At 45.6% G+C, this 19224-nt stretch overlaps 1 protein-coding gene across 23 annotated transcripts in view; it reads right to left on the bottom strand.

Annotated features, from left to right (window-relative positions):
- The window catches only part of LOC148028211 (putative CoA ligase CCL8), a 132018-nt gene that overhangs the window by 32278 nt on the left and 80516 nt on the right, over positions 1-19224 (bottom strand). For 21 of the 23 annotated variants that reach the window (XR_015692698.1, XR_015692699.1, XR_015692696.1 and 18 more), the window contains 2 exons: positions 11112-11207; positions 10861-10951 (listed from right to left, as the gene is read on the bottom strand). The exons of the other annotated variants lie outside the window; for them this stretch is intronic. Coding sequence is in view for 8 of the 21 variants with exons in the window: in XM_087689979.1 (XP_087546105.1) it covers positions 10861-10951; positions 11112-11207 (187 nt within the window). In the remaining 13 variants the exon portion in view is untranslated. The remainder of the gene's footprint in view (positions 1-10860; positions 10952-11111; positions 11208-19224) is intronic. 23 annotated transcript variants of the gene reach the window in all.

Below are 19224 nucleotides of genomic sequence, written 5' to 3'. Positions count from 1 at the left end.
AGTGAAAGCGGATCTCCTAATGAGCTCGAGACTCGCCCTGCACCTGGTCCCATCGGCCGCAGAGGGAGTGGATGATGGAGGTCCAAAGCTCTGCCAAAGTCACCTGTATTAAAAGTTTCTCCCCGCCAAAAACCTCCTAACACCGTGTCTTCCAAATGTGCCATCCAGTAAGACTCCCTACGATCTCCCATACCTCAAAGCGATCTGTTGTGGGCTCCAGTACCTGGCGGATGGGTAAAGCCTCAAAGCCGACCACTGCGCACGACCCAGCCTCAATGAAAAAGATCGTGTCCTACATCCCACCCTCATACAAAAGGTGACGGCCCTGGCTGACTGCTTGCCAACAGAAAGCTCCCCATGAGATACATCCAAGGCTGGGTGCTATACGGTGGAGAATGCGGCATGCTCCTCTCCACACGAGCTGCACCGCCTCCCATGATCTAAGGCAGTGCTTTGGAGTTTCAAAAAGCTGCTATGTGCAGTATTTACAACCTCCATCATTTTGCATCTAGGCTAACCGACTCCCCACCACCAAGCCTCATGTGCCAACAGGCATATGAAATACGATACCCTCCTTGGCCTCCAGCTATCCCATAGGCGGACTAGAAAGTCCACCGGAAAGCATCTGTGATGTTGTGCTCCGCCCAATACCTGCTACGCGAAGGCACCCCGAAGGCGCCCAGTCCATGTCCTCTTGCATCAGTACATGTCTACCAATCCTCGTTGTGTACTCTAGGAACCTCAGTGGCTTCTTGGAAACCGCAGTGGCCGGCCATAGCCACTCTCCAGGGTCCTAGTCTAGCTCATAAAGTGGCCTACTCTCCTATATCCAGAGGCACCACTCCCGGAGCTCCTCCTTGAACACATAAGGGTCCATACGCCATATCTTCCCAATGTGGGGCGCCGCCCACTCTACCTGCTGTTGAGCTAAAATATGCATTACTTGCTGATTAGCCTCTTAAACAGCCCCAAAACACACTAAAAATGCTCTTTTAGAGTAAAACCCTAAAACGGGGATCGGTGCGATAGAGTTCAGTGAAAACCCTAAAACGGGGAGTGGTTCAAGAGAGTTTAGTGGAAACCCTAATTTTTTGGGCGCCCTTCCACATCTATAAATAGACAGGCTGCCCCCATTCAGTGTTCATCCTTGTTTGCAGGTTACACCAGCCCCCACACCCTCTGCTGCTGTTGGTGCCCAATTTCCAGCTTGCAGCCCGCCTCCATTTGCTGTCCAGCCATCATTGACTGCAGCCACATTATCTTCAGCCTGTCCATTGCTGTAGGCAACAGCTCCAAACTATCCCAGACTGCTGTTCAGCCTGCTGTCCATCATCTCCACGGTCAGCCTGCCTGCATTTCCCGCATTGCAGGCCCTGATACTCTCAAACACTGTTTCAGCCTGCCGTTTACCGCAGACTGTGCACAGTTTCCAGCCTCCGATCAGTGGTACACTGCTGCACTTACAAGTTTCCAGCCTCCAGACTGCTGCGTTTTGGTGACCAGCCTGCTGCCATTCACTATTCAGCACTCCTACACTCCGACTGGTGGTCACAAGCTTGGGATCCGTCTTCAGTGGATGTCACACTCCGCCATTGTTCTGCCCTTGAGCACACTGTAGACCCTTACATTCATTTACAGCATTCATTCACTTCAGAGTTGTGTTCTCTCTCTCCCTTCTTCTGTTTGAGTTTTTGTGTTTGAGTTTTGAGTTTTGCGTTTAGGGTTTGAGTTTTGCCCTCTGTGTCAGTGTCTATCTCTTTGTGTTTCTGTCGTGGTCGTACACTGTGTGTGTCCTTAGTGCAAACCCTAGCAGTTTCCTTCACACCTACCACCTATAGGGGGAGACCTGTTGGTGAAAACCTAGCAGCCCATACCTCACCGGGCTCTACTGGCTCTCGTATCGGGGGGTCAAGCCACTCCTGAGGTATCGCTGCGTCAATCTCCCTTCTCCTCAACTCAACTCCTCTTTGGCAACTTGATGCCCACTGCAATACCTCTTGGTCCACCATCTTGTACACCTCCCACCATGTCCTAACGGTACGAGTCAGGCCGGCCTCCCAACCAGCCCACTGGATGTGGGGGTACTCGCCAATCTGTACCCCCTCCCGATCTCTGACCTGGGGTTCCAGATCACCAACTGGCGGTCTATCTCCTCCTAGCAACCTAGGGGGCTTTGAATTAGGGCCTTACAGAGGCCCTGCCACACATGAAGTAGACTATAGAGGAAGGAGGATCTTGGGGGTGTGATATGGGCCGTCGGGAAGATCCATCTCAAGGACGGCCTCCAATCACCGCCAAGCCTCGGTCTACACTCTTGGAGACCCTCTTGCAATAGGACCTTCCATGTTTGTCCTCCTGGTGTGAGACCACGGACTACTAGCTTGCCCAAAAGGACCAGGCTCTGATACTCTGGGTCTATGATCCCAAGCTCTCCCTCTGACTGATGCCGGATGATGGTCGCCCACGCCACCTTGGCCCGAGAGTCCCTAGAACCGTCTGACCTGGCCAGAGAAAATTCCGCACTAGGTAGCGAAGTTGAACTACACAAGACGAGGAAAAGCACCAACACAAGGCGATGGACCAAGTCGTCACTAGGAGGACCTGGTTAACCACCAAGGCTCGGCCCACTAGGGAAAGGCAAGTAGTACTCCAATAGGTCAGCTTCCGCCAAATAGAGTCGAGGACTGGAAGAAACTACTGGCCAAGAGTGATGTCGAGTCCCACCTAGAACCCTAGATAACGAACGATCTGCCCTTTGCATGCCCATCTAAATCCCAAGCGGGCGCCGCACTCTGTGCTAGAGTCTGGGTCCGTAAGGAAACCAACCGGCTTTCACCAGTTGATTTTCGCTCCCGCTGCAGTACAAAACACCTTGAGAGCTAGTCTTGCTCTCTCCAACATTAGCTCATCGTCCTCTATGTAGAGTGTTGTATCATCTACATACTCTGAGTCTAATAGCTCCGTCTCCTCTCTCACCAAAAGTCAGAGGCCACATAACCCGCTCACACGTGACCTAAGGAAGTGAGACATCACCTATGTAAAGAGTAGGAACAGATACACAGCCAGAGGGCAGCCCTGCCAGACCGATCTCTCCAACGGAAACTCCTCCCCTCGCCTATCACCTATGAGAACCCTGTTGGTAGCCGATCTGTAAAGTGTGGAGACCCTGTGGATCCATGCCTGGAGGAAGCCCAACCTCACCATGGTGCCCTCTAAGAAGTCCCAGTCAACCCTATCATAGGCTTTCTTGAAATCCAAGAGTAGTACCACCAATCCCTGACCACTGTGCTGGCCTACTCTGTCGCCTCTCAAAGAAGGTGAAGACATTGTCTAGGATGCTCCTATCTTGGACAAAGCTTGTCTATGTGTCATGAATGATGTCTAGAAGCACAGGGCGGAGTCGCCTACCAATCATCTTGGCCAGTGCCTTATAGGCCACTAGCAACAGGGTGATCGGTCTCCACTAGGATAGCTCTAAACGGTCTCCCCCTTTGAAGAGGAGACTGATAAGACCTACCGATAGACTCCCCGGCATCCCTCCTAAGCTGAAAATTTCGTGGAAGGCCAGCAGTAGAGGGTCCTTCACCACCTCCCAATAGGTGGTGAAGAAGGCCTTGGAAAGGCCATCCTCTCTCGGGCATTCCTTCCCGTCCTATGCATGGAAAGCCTCCTCTAGTTCCTTCTTTGTGAAGGGGTCTAAGAGGGAGCGTCCCATCTCCTTTGTGACGAGGGACGGGATGTGATCCCAGACTTGTTGTTTGCATCATTGTCCTCTAGCTAAGGTTGTCTCTTGCTAGAAAAGGCGTCTGTAGTAGTCAGTGACAATCTCCATCACCTCATTTGGGCTAGAGCAAATCCTCCCATACTGATCCCGAAGGCTGCGTATCTACTCTCCTGAGGTGCGGGGTTGATGCACCTGGAACAACTCCCTGCACATCGTGTCCCCCTTCCGTGGCCAAAAGGCTGTTGAGGTGCGGAATGAAAACTCCAAGCGCCTGTCCTCTAGGCCAGCAAGGGTTGCTCGAGCGCACCTCCTGTGCGTGGAGATGGGATCCCCTGGTGCCTCCTATAGTAGTCTCTGCATGGCTGCTAGGTCCCGTTGGAGTGCTCTCTCCTCCTCCCAACTCTGTTGCCTGGCCTGTAGGGCTGCCTCCTGGCAAATACTACTCGACTCGGCTAGAACCTCTGCAACCTCCTCTGCGATCCGGTCCCTCCTGCCCCACTCCCTAGTCCAGATCTGCTCAATCTATCTCTTCATCTCCTCCCTCCTGTAGATTAAGTCAGGGATCCGACTGGATCGTGTAACTAGGGTAAAGGCTGGGGTATCAAGTGTAACCAGACAGTGATCAGACAAAGTGGTGCCAGCCAAATGCCCTCCTTGGACTCTACGAGAGCATCTCCACTCTCCCACATAAAACTTGTCCAACCGGTCTAGCAAAGCTCCGCCTAGCCACCTGTATCCCCAAGAGAAGTCCAACGACCTCTCCCTCTTGTGGAAAGCTGGGTCTCTCCAAGCATCGCGTGCTCCTACTACTAGTAGGAAGACCTCCCATGCCTCCTGCTCCTCCCTAGCCATGCCTTGGTAGTTTCTTCCTCTACCCTGCTAGTCCTCTAAGGCCTCCAAGTTGTTGAAGTCTCCTCCAACAATCCAGGAGTCCACCTTTGGGAGTCCTACTGCGATCTCCACCCAAAACCTACTCCGTGCCCTAATCTCAGTAGGGGCATAGACATTGAGAACTCCAAGGCACGAGTCCCCAATATCCAATTTGATCCATAGAACCCTCCCTGCCACAATCGTCCGATGGTCCTGTACATAGGTGGTGAGGCTCGGGCCAATAGAGATGCATACGTCTCCACTCCTACCGTGGGCACAGATGAGATACTTCTAGTAAGTATGTGAACTGCCTGCTAGGAGCACATTCCCTACCCGTTGGGCCTGGGCGGGAGTGAGCTTGTGCTCCTGCAAAAGTAAGATGTCGATCCATCCGGCAAGGGCAAGCTGCACCTCCTGCCGAACAATCAACATTCCCGGAACCATGTGCCCCACTGTAGTGGAGGCTGTTCACATTCCAAGATGCAAGATGTAAACTCATAGGGAAACCAGTGACTAACCAAACAGGCATTTGTTCGGTATGGAAGCCACTGACGAAGAAAAAGAGCTATGGGGCATCTGGATACGCTTTGCTGTAGGCTTGGACAGTGAACTCCATTCCCCCATGGTAGCCCTTGAACGAACAATGGGGCGATAGATGCACCTGGTGGTACCACCAGGACATCTATCAGCAAGGCTTAGAGGCGTGACTCTGTATACTTGTAGAAAGGGGCCGCCTATGCCAAGGGCAACTCGATCACATCCATCAGAGCTCTCCACTCTGCAGAGGGGCTCAAAAGATAATGCTCAAATGTGGGACCTCGGCCCCAGCCCACCAGTTAATGTCCATCATGCAACCTGGCCACTACTGGGAGAAGAGTGCTAGTCCTCCTTCTCCCATCTACTAGGAGATGTGGTCTGCCACCTAACTCTTCACCTTCTCCTCTATTTGTGTCATCGTCCAGTCTCCTGTATGAGAGGTCTGAAGGAAGAACGCATAGTTTGGTCCATCCGGTGGTGCTAGTAGATGGACCTTGCCGCTCCTTGACTTGCGTACCACGAAGATTCCCACCTCCAAAGGTAGTGGAAACTCTCTGCGCTCTGCAACTCTCAGGTAAGACCACGGACCACTATGAAAAAAACTCTTGTGGTAGCAGCTACATCTGTCTCGGAAAAGTGTGACGGGTGGCATGGACAAATGAGTTAGTGGTTGTGTGGGGAGAGAAGGGGCTAGGCTGCTAGTGAGTGGAGGATGTTGGCATATGGGACTCCTCACCTCCTATTGGGGGGGGGGGGGGGGGGAGGGGGTGTCACCTGTACTGGGTGGGGATCAAGGAGACTGATTGGCAGGGGGGATGGTGGGGTGATCAGAGGCACAAGGCGGGTGTGGGGGGGGATAGCGGCTCTGGAGGGCGGGGACTGTGGGCTAGGGGCGCGCATGCTATTTTCCGGCGGTGGGGGAGGTGCTGGACTCCACAGATAGCTGTCTCCCGACAGAAGAACGCAAGTGGGGGCTTGCCGAATGGGGCCGCAAGGCGAGGGGGGCGGGGGCAGCATGGGGGGGAGGGAATGTGAGGAGAAGAAGTTGACGGGAAGGGGGGCGCTGTGTGTCAAGAGGGTGAGGGGGCGCAGCACAATAGGAGGGAGGGGGGAAGGCACGATGGCAAGCAGATAATGGCAGGTAGGAGGGAGGTGGGCAGAAGGGGGGAGACGCGATGGCGAGCAGCAGCGCGATGGTAGGGAGGTAACTCCAACTTCATCATCCACATACATAATTAACAAACATGCTGAATGAAAACATAGTTGCCAAGGGTTTTTTGAAATGGGAGGTATGAAACAGGTTTCATAGGTTTCATATAAGTTTAGTAAAAAGTTAGAAATGGGTTTCATTGAGATGGAAAATAACTATAAGACTTCATTTACACAGAATATGGCTCGTGCAACATAGCAAACAAACATAGAATATGTACACACACACAATTGGAGGAAAGTGTCCCTAACATCACTCCCTACATATCATGGGTAGCCCAAATCTTGGCAAGAAACGCTGCAAAACATAGTAAGAAGGTCTTATTTAAGTGAGGTGATATCTAATCCATTATTATACACAAAGCTCTTACTTTGTTACAAAAAAAGTCACAAACTACTTTATGAAGGCTTCAAGGTGGACTTTCCGTCAAAAATTCCATATGAATAAATCCTCGGCGCCCCCCCCCCCCCCCCTCCCTTCCACCTTGAAATGTAGTGGGATTTGTAGACATGGTGCATAATGTAAGCTAGAGCAACCATGCCCAATGTAAGAATCAGTAGCTCATAAAACCTCTGTTATATGCACATCCTTTACTAACTACATTATCAACAAGTCTTTAATTATACACTTGGAGTAGGCGACCATAAAACATATACCATTACCTCCATGCTCCTCTATATCTTGCATGGTTTGTCGGCAACAACCTTTTGTTGTGCTTTTTCTTACTATCAAAAGTCACTATGGATAGTTGCCTATTGGTTCCTCCTAAAGAGGAGGCATCAAGTCTATCTGTGACGATCACTACCACACATGGACTTGACTACAAATTTGAGAGAAATTTGCCATGAAGGATTTCATTTTTATGTTAATCATCAATGAATGGAGACACAAAAGGATGGTTTGAGAGAGAGTAGAATGTGAGAAGAATGAGAAGACCATGTAAAGTATCTTTCTCACTTTTTGAAAAAACAATATTTTGGGCTTTTAAACTTCAATATCCATGTTCTTCAAACCTTTGATTTAGAAAGAACTTTACTCGGATTAGCATGTGCACGATGGTCACATTTGATACTATCATGAGGACATGTATTTTTGAAACCTCACTTAACATGTGCATTAATTTTTAATCATATGATTAAGTAAATGTTGCACATATGAGGTGCAACTGGCGTTAGAGTAAATTTACGATCTCGGGACCTTAGAAAATCATTGGATGTTAAAGGCAAAAGTTACTATAAGTTATGTTGCACAGGTACTTGGAGATATCCCGTATCAATTGTTGGCTTAGGTCATTCATTTGGCCATAAGTGTCGGTTGGTGACACTAGAGAAGTGGCATTTAATGGTACCTAATGCCAATCTGATGGTCAAAGATGACACAAAGACACTTAGGAATGGAAGTTGCCTGGCCAATTTCATTATTGGCCAGTCAGATTATTTTTCAAGACACCAAAATAATTATTAGATTAATTTTCAGTATTTAAAGACTGAAAATTAATATTTAATCATGGATAATGCTAGAAAAACCATTTGAAAAGGCTGCCACTTGTCAAAAATTCCCATGCAAGACTTCAAAACGTCTTTAGATGCTGGAAAGAGGCATTTTTAGTGTATTCAACCTGCAAGAGAGAGGTAGGAGATGCTGCTAGTCTGATTTGCAGCCATTGGAGGACCTTCTGTGAGGCAGCCAAGGGCTAGAGAAGACCAATCAATAGCAGGTGACAGCATCCACAGGCTGTTGAGACAGGGCAGCAGCAATAAATGACTGATTTTCTTCAATTCTTTACATCTACAAGCTGTTGAGGCAAGGCCGCAACTGCATTTGACTAATTTTCAATCACTCTTTGTGACAAAACTCTGAATTTTCTCACTCTACAGCTTTCTCTCTCATCTCCCAGCCATTTCACAGCCTTGCTCCGAAGATCTCAGCATTTGGACCCTTAGAGGTAGAGAAATTGCAAATATCTCTGCTATAAACCCTAATTTACAGCAGAAATTAGGGTTGACTAGCAACCTTGAGAAGCGTGCCAAAAATTGAAAGCTCCGAGACTTGGATTTTTCAAGGCTGAAGATGAATTTCAGCTAAATTCAAGTGGAGGACTAGCCAACCATTGAATTTGGGGCATTTCCACCGTCTATGAAGTGAGTGAAGGCCAATTAAGTGCTCGAATCAAGGGGCAAAATAGATTGAAGACTTGCTTGTCACTTTGGACAACAAGGGGAGTTTGGATTGCAAAGGGGATCGGGAGAATCCCATTGTAAATCAACTTTTTCTTCAATAAAGCTAAAGAAATACCCAAAGAGACGCCAATTTTGGGGCCAATCGGGTGTGCATTATCCAAGATCAATAGGTATTTTTGTATTTTCAGATTTGCATTCACTATTTGTTGCTATAATTAAGTTGTAATCAGAGATTTACCACCCACCCACGGAAGGAAGGCTGGTTACAGATACTCTTTCAGCAAAGAACAATAGTTGACGACGACTTTGGCACCCATGCATTGCACAATGTCTCAAGGTCAATGTAGCATTAGACATGTGATAGGCAACCCAAATATAACAAGAAGTGAAAAAACATCCTTCTAGGATCCAACTTGCACACAAGATACGACACAAGGCATATCCACAAATGAAAGGGACAAGATATCAGACTCACCTCCCAGTCATAGAGCCAAACGGGCTCACCCTTGAGCCTTGGGAACTAGCAACACTCCAAGTCACTAACATGTTGGATGCGCAGTGAAGAAGTAATGGTCATCAATGGTAATGGCTGAGAGAGAGAGAAAACATTAGCAACAATAGAGAGTAGAGAGTGAGAAAGATGCATGATCTGTGGATATAATGAGTTGTACCTCTTTTAGTTTTTTGTGATAGTTATATGTAAAGTACAAGTAATAAGGGTGCATTCACACAAGAGCACATATAAAAGGCACGATGGCTCTTTATTCTCAACAACCTTCCCACCTAAAAGCAGTGTGCCTTAAGGTTGAAGAAAAAAATCAGCTAAGCCTAAGTATGTACAAAGCTGAAATACATATACTATCCAACTCCCATCATCTATCAGTGGTGAGCAAACCACTCTGCTAGAAAACCGTTTGTGAGAAGGTTTGTAGGATTATCATCTCTATGTATCTTGACAAGCTCAATGCTTTTGCTATCAAATACATTCTTAATAAAGTGATACTTCACCTGTATGTGCTTCATCTTTACATGAAAGATGGGGTTCCGTGCTAGCATGATAGTACTTTGACTATTACAAAGGAGCACAAGGGTCTCAGTAATGCCAAGCTCTCCCACTAAACGTGAAAGCCACAAAGCCTCCTTGCATGCCTCAGTGGTAGCCACATACTCTACCTCTATAGTAGACAATGCAACACACTTCAGAAGCTTGGAGATCTAGGACAGTGCTTCCCCTATGAAGGTGAATACATACCCTGAAGTAGACTGACTTCTTGCAGTCAGCATGACCAACATAGTGTGCATCCATAAAGCCAACCATAGATATGCCTTCTGCTTTCCAAAGCAAATGCACAAATCATTCGTGCCCTTAAGACATCTCATGATACCTTTCATTGCTTCCCAATGCTCTCTACCAGAATGTGTCATGTACCTACTAACCACTCCCACTGTAAATGCTATGTCAGGACGTGTAGCAACCATAGCATACATCAAGCTACCCATAGCTGAAGCATATGGAATCTTGGCCATTTCAACCTTTTCATCATCAGACGTAGAATGGTTCTCTACATTGAGTTTCACATATGGAGGCAATGGCACACAAATTGCTTTCCCTCCCTCCATATTGAAACATTGCAAAATCTTGGATACATACTCCTGCTGTGACAGATAAAGAGGACCTTTAGTCTCCAACAAATCAAGGTTGTGGGAAACTTCGAAGCAGTTAGATATGTTGCACAAACTTGTAGATGTGCTTCCATAGAGAAAAACAGAGGGAGGATCAAAATTAGCAACAAACATAGTACAAGGACAAAAGGAGGAAGGAAGAGTGCCCATCAGATAACAAAGAGCTCCACAAAAATCGAAAAGGACAATGCAGATGCAAGCAGAGAAGGACAAGCACTGGTGCAGAAAAAGTTGGTGCAACTGCAAGATAGCACTTGAAAAATCACTTACATCACTGCTTGCATACAGACAAAACATTTGTTTGAAGTTGAAAATGCATGTGCTCAGGTTGATGAGCATTTTGACAATTCTGGAATTCCTCTTTTCAAAATACCCAAAGTTCGAGCCAGTAGTTTCAGAAGTATTAGGAAAGTGTTTGTGTGCACCCAGACCTGAAATTCAAACTAGCACATCTAAGCAAGCTAATTCTGTGGCCTTTTCAGGGCAGTAGATCTTCTTTCAGTTTTCCTGATACTCTCATTGCAACACTAGCTTAGACTGGCAGTGGACACTAATCATAATATGTCAACAGAAATCTTGCTTTTACTCAGTTCCAAGTCATTGCGTGTACTACGTAACCACACTTGATAAATTTCACAAATAGCAAGAGCACATACTTCCAAGGATTGTAAAATAACCATCCTTGCCCTTGGTGGCATAGTCTCCCGTCTTGAAGTAGCCTTCTTCAGTAAATGAATTCTTTGTTACCTGAAAAGAGCATACTGGTAACTGTAATTATCATTAATGCCTTGTAGCCATAACCCCTTCAACCATATATCGTTGGTTGTGACAAAAATACGATTTCGCTCTTTGAGATGCAGAACATGAACTCTAGGATTGAATATGTTCAACAATGACAAAACTAGACCTGTGGCTGATGCCAATACCCCCTGAACAAGCATGGGCTTTTCACATGCAGCTCTCCAAAACCAGGAGTACTAGCATCATCTTCAAAGATTCTCACCTGAAAATTTCAAATGCAAAACAAGCATGAGAGCCTAGCATTGGAAAGTCAAAGCTCTATATTCTACTTGCAATGAATTTTGGTTAGAGGCTCACATGAACACTGTTTAAGCAGTTTCTGGCCAAAAGCATAGGATGTGCTGGTTAGGCTTAATGGACGAAAAGCAGTGGGAGGAAAAATTCTCTCCAGTTTTTCTTTACACTTTTTTTAAAATTTTGTTTGGGTCCCCTCCCAGGTGTTTCTTTTATTATTGGGGGTTGTTCTGCATGTGTCCATGTAGATCTTCCCAACATCATGTCAGCATGGCCACTCCCTGACTTTTGTATCTATAAAGTCACCAAGGTTTTGTAATTCTGCTTTCTGATTCGCAATGGATTTTCACCCCATTTGGGTCCCCACTAAAGTATTTCAAAAATGGGGGCTGGCTGGGAGAGAGAGCCAGGATGTGTGCCAATGCATGCATGCGCATGTGTGCATGTGTGTGCATCTGTGCCTCTGGATGTGCACACGCATGCGTGTATGTGCATGTGCACACGCCTCCGTGCTATGCATGTGCATGTGTGTTTTGGGGTGGTGGCTTTGCACATTCCCATATCATCACTCAAAGTTCTCTTACAATATTTTGGGCCCTATGGAGACAATATGAACACAGGCAACTACAAGCTAGATACAAATAATAGTTGCAATAAATTGCCTTACTAAATGAGCAAAGGCTCCAACAAAAAGAAAGAATGATGCTCAAACTACGACCAAGTTCTTGTGGAGCAAGTCCTCTCAAGACTTTGCTACCCCATCAAAATGATGAGTGATCAAGGGACCCACTTCTTGAACAAAGTGATTGAACATATCTGATCTATGTTTATACAAGTTCGTTTACACTATCCAAAAGCAAATGGCCAAGCTGAGTGAATGAACAAAATCTTGATTAACATTCCTGATTTCCTAATGATATAACTTTGTGGGCTCTTGTCCATTATCTAAAGACAATTGTACAGTGCTAATCCCATCAATGCTGCAAGCATGGTTATTTCCAAGGTATACTTTTCCATAATTGCCTATATTGAACATAGCAAAACACTCCAAGTAAGGAGTTACATGGAAAGAAGCACCAGAGTCTACAATCCAAGTCTGAGTGACACTATCATCAACTGACAAAAGTGCATCAATCACATCAGCCTTGGTAATTTGCATATCCTGCATGTGACATACAAGGGCATCATAATCAACTGCACATAATACATCATCCTCTATATCCAAAAGCTCCTCTATGACTACACTGGAGGCCACATTGGCATTTTCCTTGCCTTTGACTGCCTTAGATGCATCTGTCTTATCCTCTTTCTTCTTTGTCTCCTACATTCTTCTCTCTCTCTTGTTCCTTCTTGTAGTACATACAATCAAGCTTCTTGTGGCCCTTTCGACCACTCTGATAGCGAGTAATATCACTCTTTTCCTTTTCTTTGCTCTTGCTTTTGTTTCTCTGTCCAGCATTTGCATTTTTCTTTTCAACCCTGCCTCTAAATTTATAAGCTGAGTTGCTGCCTTCTCCACTAGACTTACGTCTAATTTCTTCATTCAAGATTGAACCCCTCACACCATCATATGAGAGATTGGGGTTATTGAGAGAAACCACCAAGGTCTCCCAAGAATCGGGCAGTGTCATGATCAAAAAGATCGCCCTCAACTTATTATCAAAATCCAAATTTGCATCCTTGAGCTAACTTAAAATGCCAGTAAATACACTCAAGTGCTCAACTACAGGCTTGGACTCATCCAGTCGCATATTCACCAACTTGAGCATTAAATGCACCTGATTAGCAGGTGTGGTGATCTCATAGGTAGTTTTTAGCTTTTCCCATATTGCATAACCAATATCTAAACCCTTAATGTCTGTCAAAATGTCATTAGTGACACCCATCTTTATGTAAGCCACAGCCTTTTTGTAAGCTCTAGCCCAATCTGCATCAGACATTTGTGCGGGTTTATCTTCCTGCAAAGCATCCTCACAATCCTTTAAGAACAATATGCCTTGCATACGATCTTTCCAAAGGTCAAAGCCCCAACCATCAAACCGTTTGATTTCCATCAAACTCTTAATGTCAAAACTGGAAGAGGTTGCAGTCATTTTTATCACGAACACAAGGGTAAAAGCATTGAACTACAGGTGCGCAAGCTGAACCAGCAAATACACTGCTGTTTTTGCCCAAACAGTAATAAATCTTGGTTGTTTTTATATAAACTAGCCATGATACGGGCAAATACCGCAGAAATTTACCAAATTCTGCACAAAATGCCAAAATTCCAGGTCCAACAGTGCATAAATGTCAGTCAATCTGACCCAGCTGAGCAAAACTTCAGCAAAACATGAAAAGCCCCAATTTTTTCAAGTCCAATGTCAGGAAATTTACTTGAATGAGCGAAATTCCGACAAATTTTATATAATCCCCAATTTGATTGAGGTCAACACACACAATGTCTGCGATTTCTGACATGAATGTCACTGCCAGGCACAAACAAGATCAAATCTAGGAAAAGCCCCAAATTTCCGGGCCAGATTTGCACAGATCTGTGACCTTGCTTCCATGCGTGAGCCCCCATCAAGGAAAAAAGGGGGAAGTATGAAATTAAAGAAATTTTGATTTCTTTTGAAAATAACTGAACTATTTGGGGGGGGGGGGGGGGGTTCCCCCATCGCGTTGCCCGCCTACCAGCGACCCGTCAGACAGATCACCATCCCACATGCGCCTGGTCCCCGTTGCACGCCCACTGTCCATCCCGTCTGGTGCGCATGCTGCCTGCTGCCCACTGCCTGCTGGTCATCCCGTCTGTTGCATGCCTGCTGCTTGCTGCCCGCTGGTCATCCTGTCTGTTGCACTCCTGCTGCTGCCCGTCTAGTCACGCCCACTGCCGTGCCCGTCTGGTCCACACTAATCACGCAGGTTGGCAGTTGGTGGCACCCACTCCCCGCTGCTCGTTTTCAGCACAAGCTGGTCATTTTCAGCACGACCTGTGCTGCACAGGCCACAACGACCTATTCATGAGGAGCTGCCTGCACTGTCAGCTGCCCTTGGTCTCGGGAAACATATAGGACCTTGGGCTCTGATACTAGTTGTTGGAGATGTTAGCAGCTGGAGGAGTGAGTAGGTGAGTGAGAATGACAAAGAAAGAGAGTACGATTCAATTTTGGGTGTACCATCCATGTGGAGAAGGACACAAAGAAGTCCAACTCCCACCATTGGACATGCAAGTATTGCAGGAAGCACTACACAAGTGGTGTGACACGGCTTCTTCAACATCTTTCCAAGACGGGACAACAAGTTGCTGCGTGCAAGGGGATCCCTCAACACATTGAGGACGAGGTTCTCGCCAAGATGAGAGGGGGATCCACTAGAGGAGAAGGAAGTGGCATCAGCAACGACACCACGCCTATGTCTACTCGTGAGGAGGTCTGAAATGTAGGCGTATCTTCAACCGATGCGGGTGAGGCCTCCACCATTGGTGGTGCCGACTTCACATCCGCTTCCGCCTCCGGCATTGGCAAAAGGCAAAGATTGAAGGCTCATGTGGCACTAGAGAGGCAATCCTCTCTCTTTCAAGCTCCTGGTCATAAGGATGGATCAATTGCCTTTCTTAGAGAAAGGCAACAACAAGTGAACATTGACATTGCACACATGTTGATCGAGTGCAATCTTGCATTCAATATCCTAAATCATAAGCAATGGAGAAAGATGGTAAGAACCATCGGTAGTGTGGGCCCATGTGAAGGATGGAGCGGTATTATATACAATCACATGAGGATGAAGAAGATTGATGAAGAGAAGGAGAGGATTGATAGAGCCCTTGATCCTATTCAGGCCACATAGACAAAATGCAATTGCTCCATTCTCATTGATGGATGGAGAGATCGTAGAAAATAGGGCATCACCAATATACTCATTTCATGTCCACTCGGCACATATTTTTTACAAGCCATAGATACCGGCAAGAGCGGAAGTAAAGCAACCGGCACATTCATCTACCACCACATTCGGCATGCTATCATTGAGGTATACGTTGTCTTTTTAAAGTTATTGCTTTCATTATTATAATTTTGAATTCATGTCCCTCTGAAGCTTTCCTTATCATAATTTTGAATTTTTGCCATGTATAATGTGGTTGTAGATGGGCCCATCAAATGTGGTGCAAGTTGTTACTAACAATGCATCCAATTGTCGGCGCATGGGTCATTTCCTTGAGACCAACTTTACTTTGATAGTGTCGACTCCATGTGCAAGTCATTGTTTGGACTTGCTCATGGAGGATATGAAGAAGCTCAAATGGGTGAAGAGAATGGTACATAAGGCTACATCAATTGTCACCTTCTTCACGGTAAAGGTAAAGGTGCTTGCCGTGTATTGTCAACATAGTACGCTTGACTTGAAGGTCATTGTTTGGACTTGCTCATGGAGGACATCGGGAAGTTCAAATGGGCGAAGAGGGTGGTGCATAAGGCTATATCAATTGTCACCTTCTTCACGATGAAGGTGAAGGTGCTTGCAATATATCACGAGCATAGCACGCTTGAGTTGAAGAAGCCTTCTTCAACTCACTTTGCTTATATATGGTTGCTATTGGAGCACCTTTATGAGGTGCGGTCTGGGACAATGGTGTCCACTCTATGGCATGAGTGGAATGAGTATGAGACATAGGAGGCCAAAGCCATGCAACGCTTGTACCTTGATGAGCAATTGTGGTACAGAGTTCGTGGGATCGTGATTGCCATGACTTCCTTTTATAGGGTGTTACGTATGAGTGATTGTGAGAGGTCCACCATGGGTCTTCTCGTTCACTTCTTTAGAGTAGCGTTGGTGGAGGCATGGGCTTGCACAATGATTGCGAAGTCGCAATGTGCACATATCATTGGCATAGCAAAGAAAAAATGGACATGGATGTGTAAGCCTATCCATGGATTTGTAGCACTATTACATCTGGCCTGCAAGTCTTCAACAGTTGGGGATGATAGAGAGCTGTGTTCTGACCAGCTTGCATATCTCGCTCGTGTGGTCCCCCATAGATGACCACAACACAGTCCTAGAGGAGGTTGGATGCTATGCGGATCAAAGAGAACATGTGGCTTTTGCTTCTCCCACTTATTGGAGAAGAAAGTCACTTATAAAGCCTCTCTTTTAGTGGCAGAATTTTAGATATCATTGCAGACTCTTTAACCCTTGGCCATGAGAGTCATTGCTCAGGATTGCTCTTTGGGTGCATGTGAGAGAAAGTGGAGTGCCTATTCTCTCATTCACATGAAGATTCGCAATCGTCTTATAGAGCAGCTGTTGAGAAACACGGATCTAGAGCTATGCTAGCTATGGAGGACGCAGATTATAGATATGGAACATGGTAGAGGTGAAAGATTGTAATTCAAGTAAATTAGGTTCCAAGATGGATTAGCTTGGACTCATAAACACAATCTTGAGTGACACAAAATGAAAGTACCATTGCATTGAAATGAGTGTCAAGTACATGCTTATATAGCTTTTTTGGATAGTACCACTCTTCCTCTCTGTGCTTATGGGATTTTGGACATCTCTTCTGGAGCATACAACTTATGTCATGTCTCTTATACAAAGCCTCTTCTAGGCATACATCATTTGATTTCTCAACACCCCCCCTCAAATGACGAGTCTCTACCCTTGCTGGCTTTTGCCCCCCCTGCATGCAATCATGGATCAGGAGACTAGCTTGGCAGCCTAGTGAAGCACTGTCTTTGATATCTAGTTTATAAACTGCATGAGTAGTTTTACCTTTGAGTTCTTTGCTTGGGTACCAAACATTTTGCCAAGTTCCTCCCAAAAGGTTCTAGCATTTCTTATGCCAGATATATGATGTAGCACATCATCACTTAGTCCCCAGGCAATGACACCTAGTGCCTTGTTATTCATCTTTTTCCATTCTTTGGTTTTGAACTAGTCTTCTTCAACAAACCCATCTTCATCATCTTCTTTCTTGTTATCTGCATCATCTTCAAACAAGTCCCATAAGTCTTTCCACATAAGATGGTACATGGTCTTCTCCTTCCACGCATGGAAGCCTTCACCGTTAAATTTTCCTATATGTTCCACTTCGGTCATCTTTAGTAGGAGGTCTTACCACGAGAACTCTCGGGCAGTGTCTATCCTTTTACAAGAAGATTGAGATTTACAAGGGATTTGATACTTGTGACTTTTGTGCAAGCAAATAATTTTTTATATGGAAATTACAAAGTGTCTTGATAGCAACAACACTTTTATGAGTATTTGAGTGCTTATGAGTATGAACTGATATGATTACACAAATGAATTCAAAGGCTACATGCATGAACTGGGCTTGTGCTACGCTGGTTAGAGAGATATAGTGAGAAAGGGGATAGTTAGGATGGGTTGATTTTTTATCTTAATGTTAAGGTTTAAACTGAATAGACCAAACTCTTATTGTTTTTTTTTCACGCTTTCTTCTGCGATTGAGACACAACCCGCAGTCTCATCTTCCAAGATTGATCCCGTCAGACTGCATCGCTTTCTTCGTCTTCTAAGAACGAACGGAGAGTACTTCGAGAACAAGAAGACCAGTCGTCGATGAGAACAAAGTTGCGTGTGCCTGTGCCTCGCTTTTGACTACTCCGCCCCTGTTTTCAATCAATTGTTCAAGCACAAAGATGCTGGTCTCTCAGCGCAATCTCCTTAAGGTACAGCAGCCTTATCAGCAGCACCCCATCTCCTATTACTTGATCGGTACCAGGCCGTGAAGATATCCACAGCCTTCAACAGATCTGACGACCGTGAAGATGTCCAGAGCCTTTACTAATCTACTTCGTGTGTCTGCGTGTGGGTGTTTTTGAGAAGAAGGAAGAAGAACTGTAGTCTTTTCTACACCTTGTATATGTTGGCCTGTGGGAGTGACCTGTAGTAGTAGAGATGGATCAGACGGGAGAGAAAAAACTGATGTGCCTTTTCTTTCTTTGTCTTTGTGTTCTCCCGCTTTCCTCTTCTTCTATCAATGATGGATGATCCTTCTTGTCCTATGGGAATGTCACCAAGCAAGCCATGAATGTTACACCTGGGAAGTCGGCCAGATTTGAGCTCTGCACTCCAGAAACTGCCTTCTTAATTCATCACTAAGGTGCTCAGCAAAAAAGGAGACATCATTTGTAGCAACTACTTGGTACTAAGGAACCTACTCGCAATAATAGAACTCTCTCTCTCTCTCTCTCCTACACTATCAAACTGATTTTACTCCTAAACTAAATTGCTATCATTACCATGAGAGCTAGAACAAGAGGTAGTAGAAGTAGAAGAGGGAGAATGGGTGTGGCTAGACATAGCTCACCACAGCTCTGATACCATATTGAGAAACACGGATCTAGAGCTATGCTAGCTATGGAGGACGCAAATTATAGATATGGAACATGATAGAGGTGAAAGATTGTAACTCAAGTGAATTAGGTTCCAAGATGGATTAGCTTGGACTCATAAACACAATCTTGAGTGACACAAAATGAAAGTACCATTGCATTGAAATGAGTGTCAAGTACATGCTTATATAGCTTTTTTGGATAGTATCACTCTTCCTCTCTGTGCTTATGGGATTTTGAACATCTCTTCTGGAGCATACAACTTTTGTCATCTCTCTTATACAAAGTCTCTTCTAGGCATACATCATTTGATTTCTCAACAGCAGCTAGTCTATTGCCGCACTAACTTACGCATGATGAAGGCCATAATGACCATGGATATGTGAGTAAGAGAGAGGATCGAAACTCATCTCTGAGAGTGTAGTAGACAGTATGGAGAGTGAAGCATGACACCCAATGCAATAGTCTAAAAGAGTGTGAGCTGAAAGTACAAAGTACAACCCTTAAACCTTAGGGTTGTAGGGGATGTTCACACCCGAATACGATAAGTGCCCATAAGTGTGTGATATAGGCACATACGAAAGAAGACAATAAGTCTAAGGGAAAAACCTCTCGTACCGAGTAATAAAAAGTGCCCCAATGTTC

The sequence above is a fragment of the Lygodium microphyllum genome, chromosome 12 (assembly GCF_053477565.2).
Source record: "Lygodium microphyllum isolate KBCC chromosome 12, Lygodium_microphyllum_v1.1.10, whole genome shotgun sequence".
Lineage (NCBI taxonomy): Eukaryota > Viridiplantae > Streptophyta > Polypodiopsida > Schizaeales > Lygodiaceae > Lygodium > Lygodium microphyllum.
This window is presented reverse-complemented; position numbering and strand designations above follow the sequence as displayed.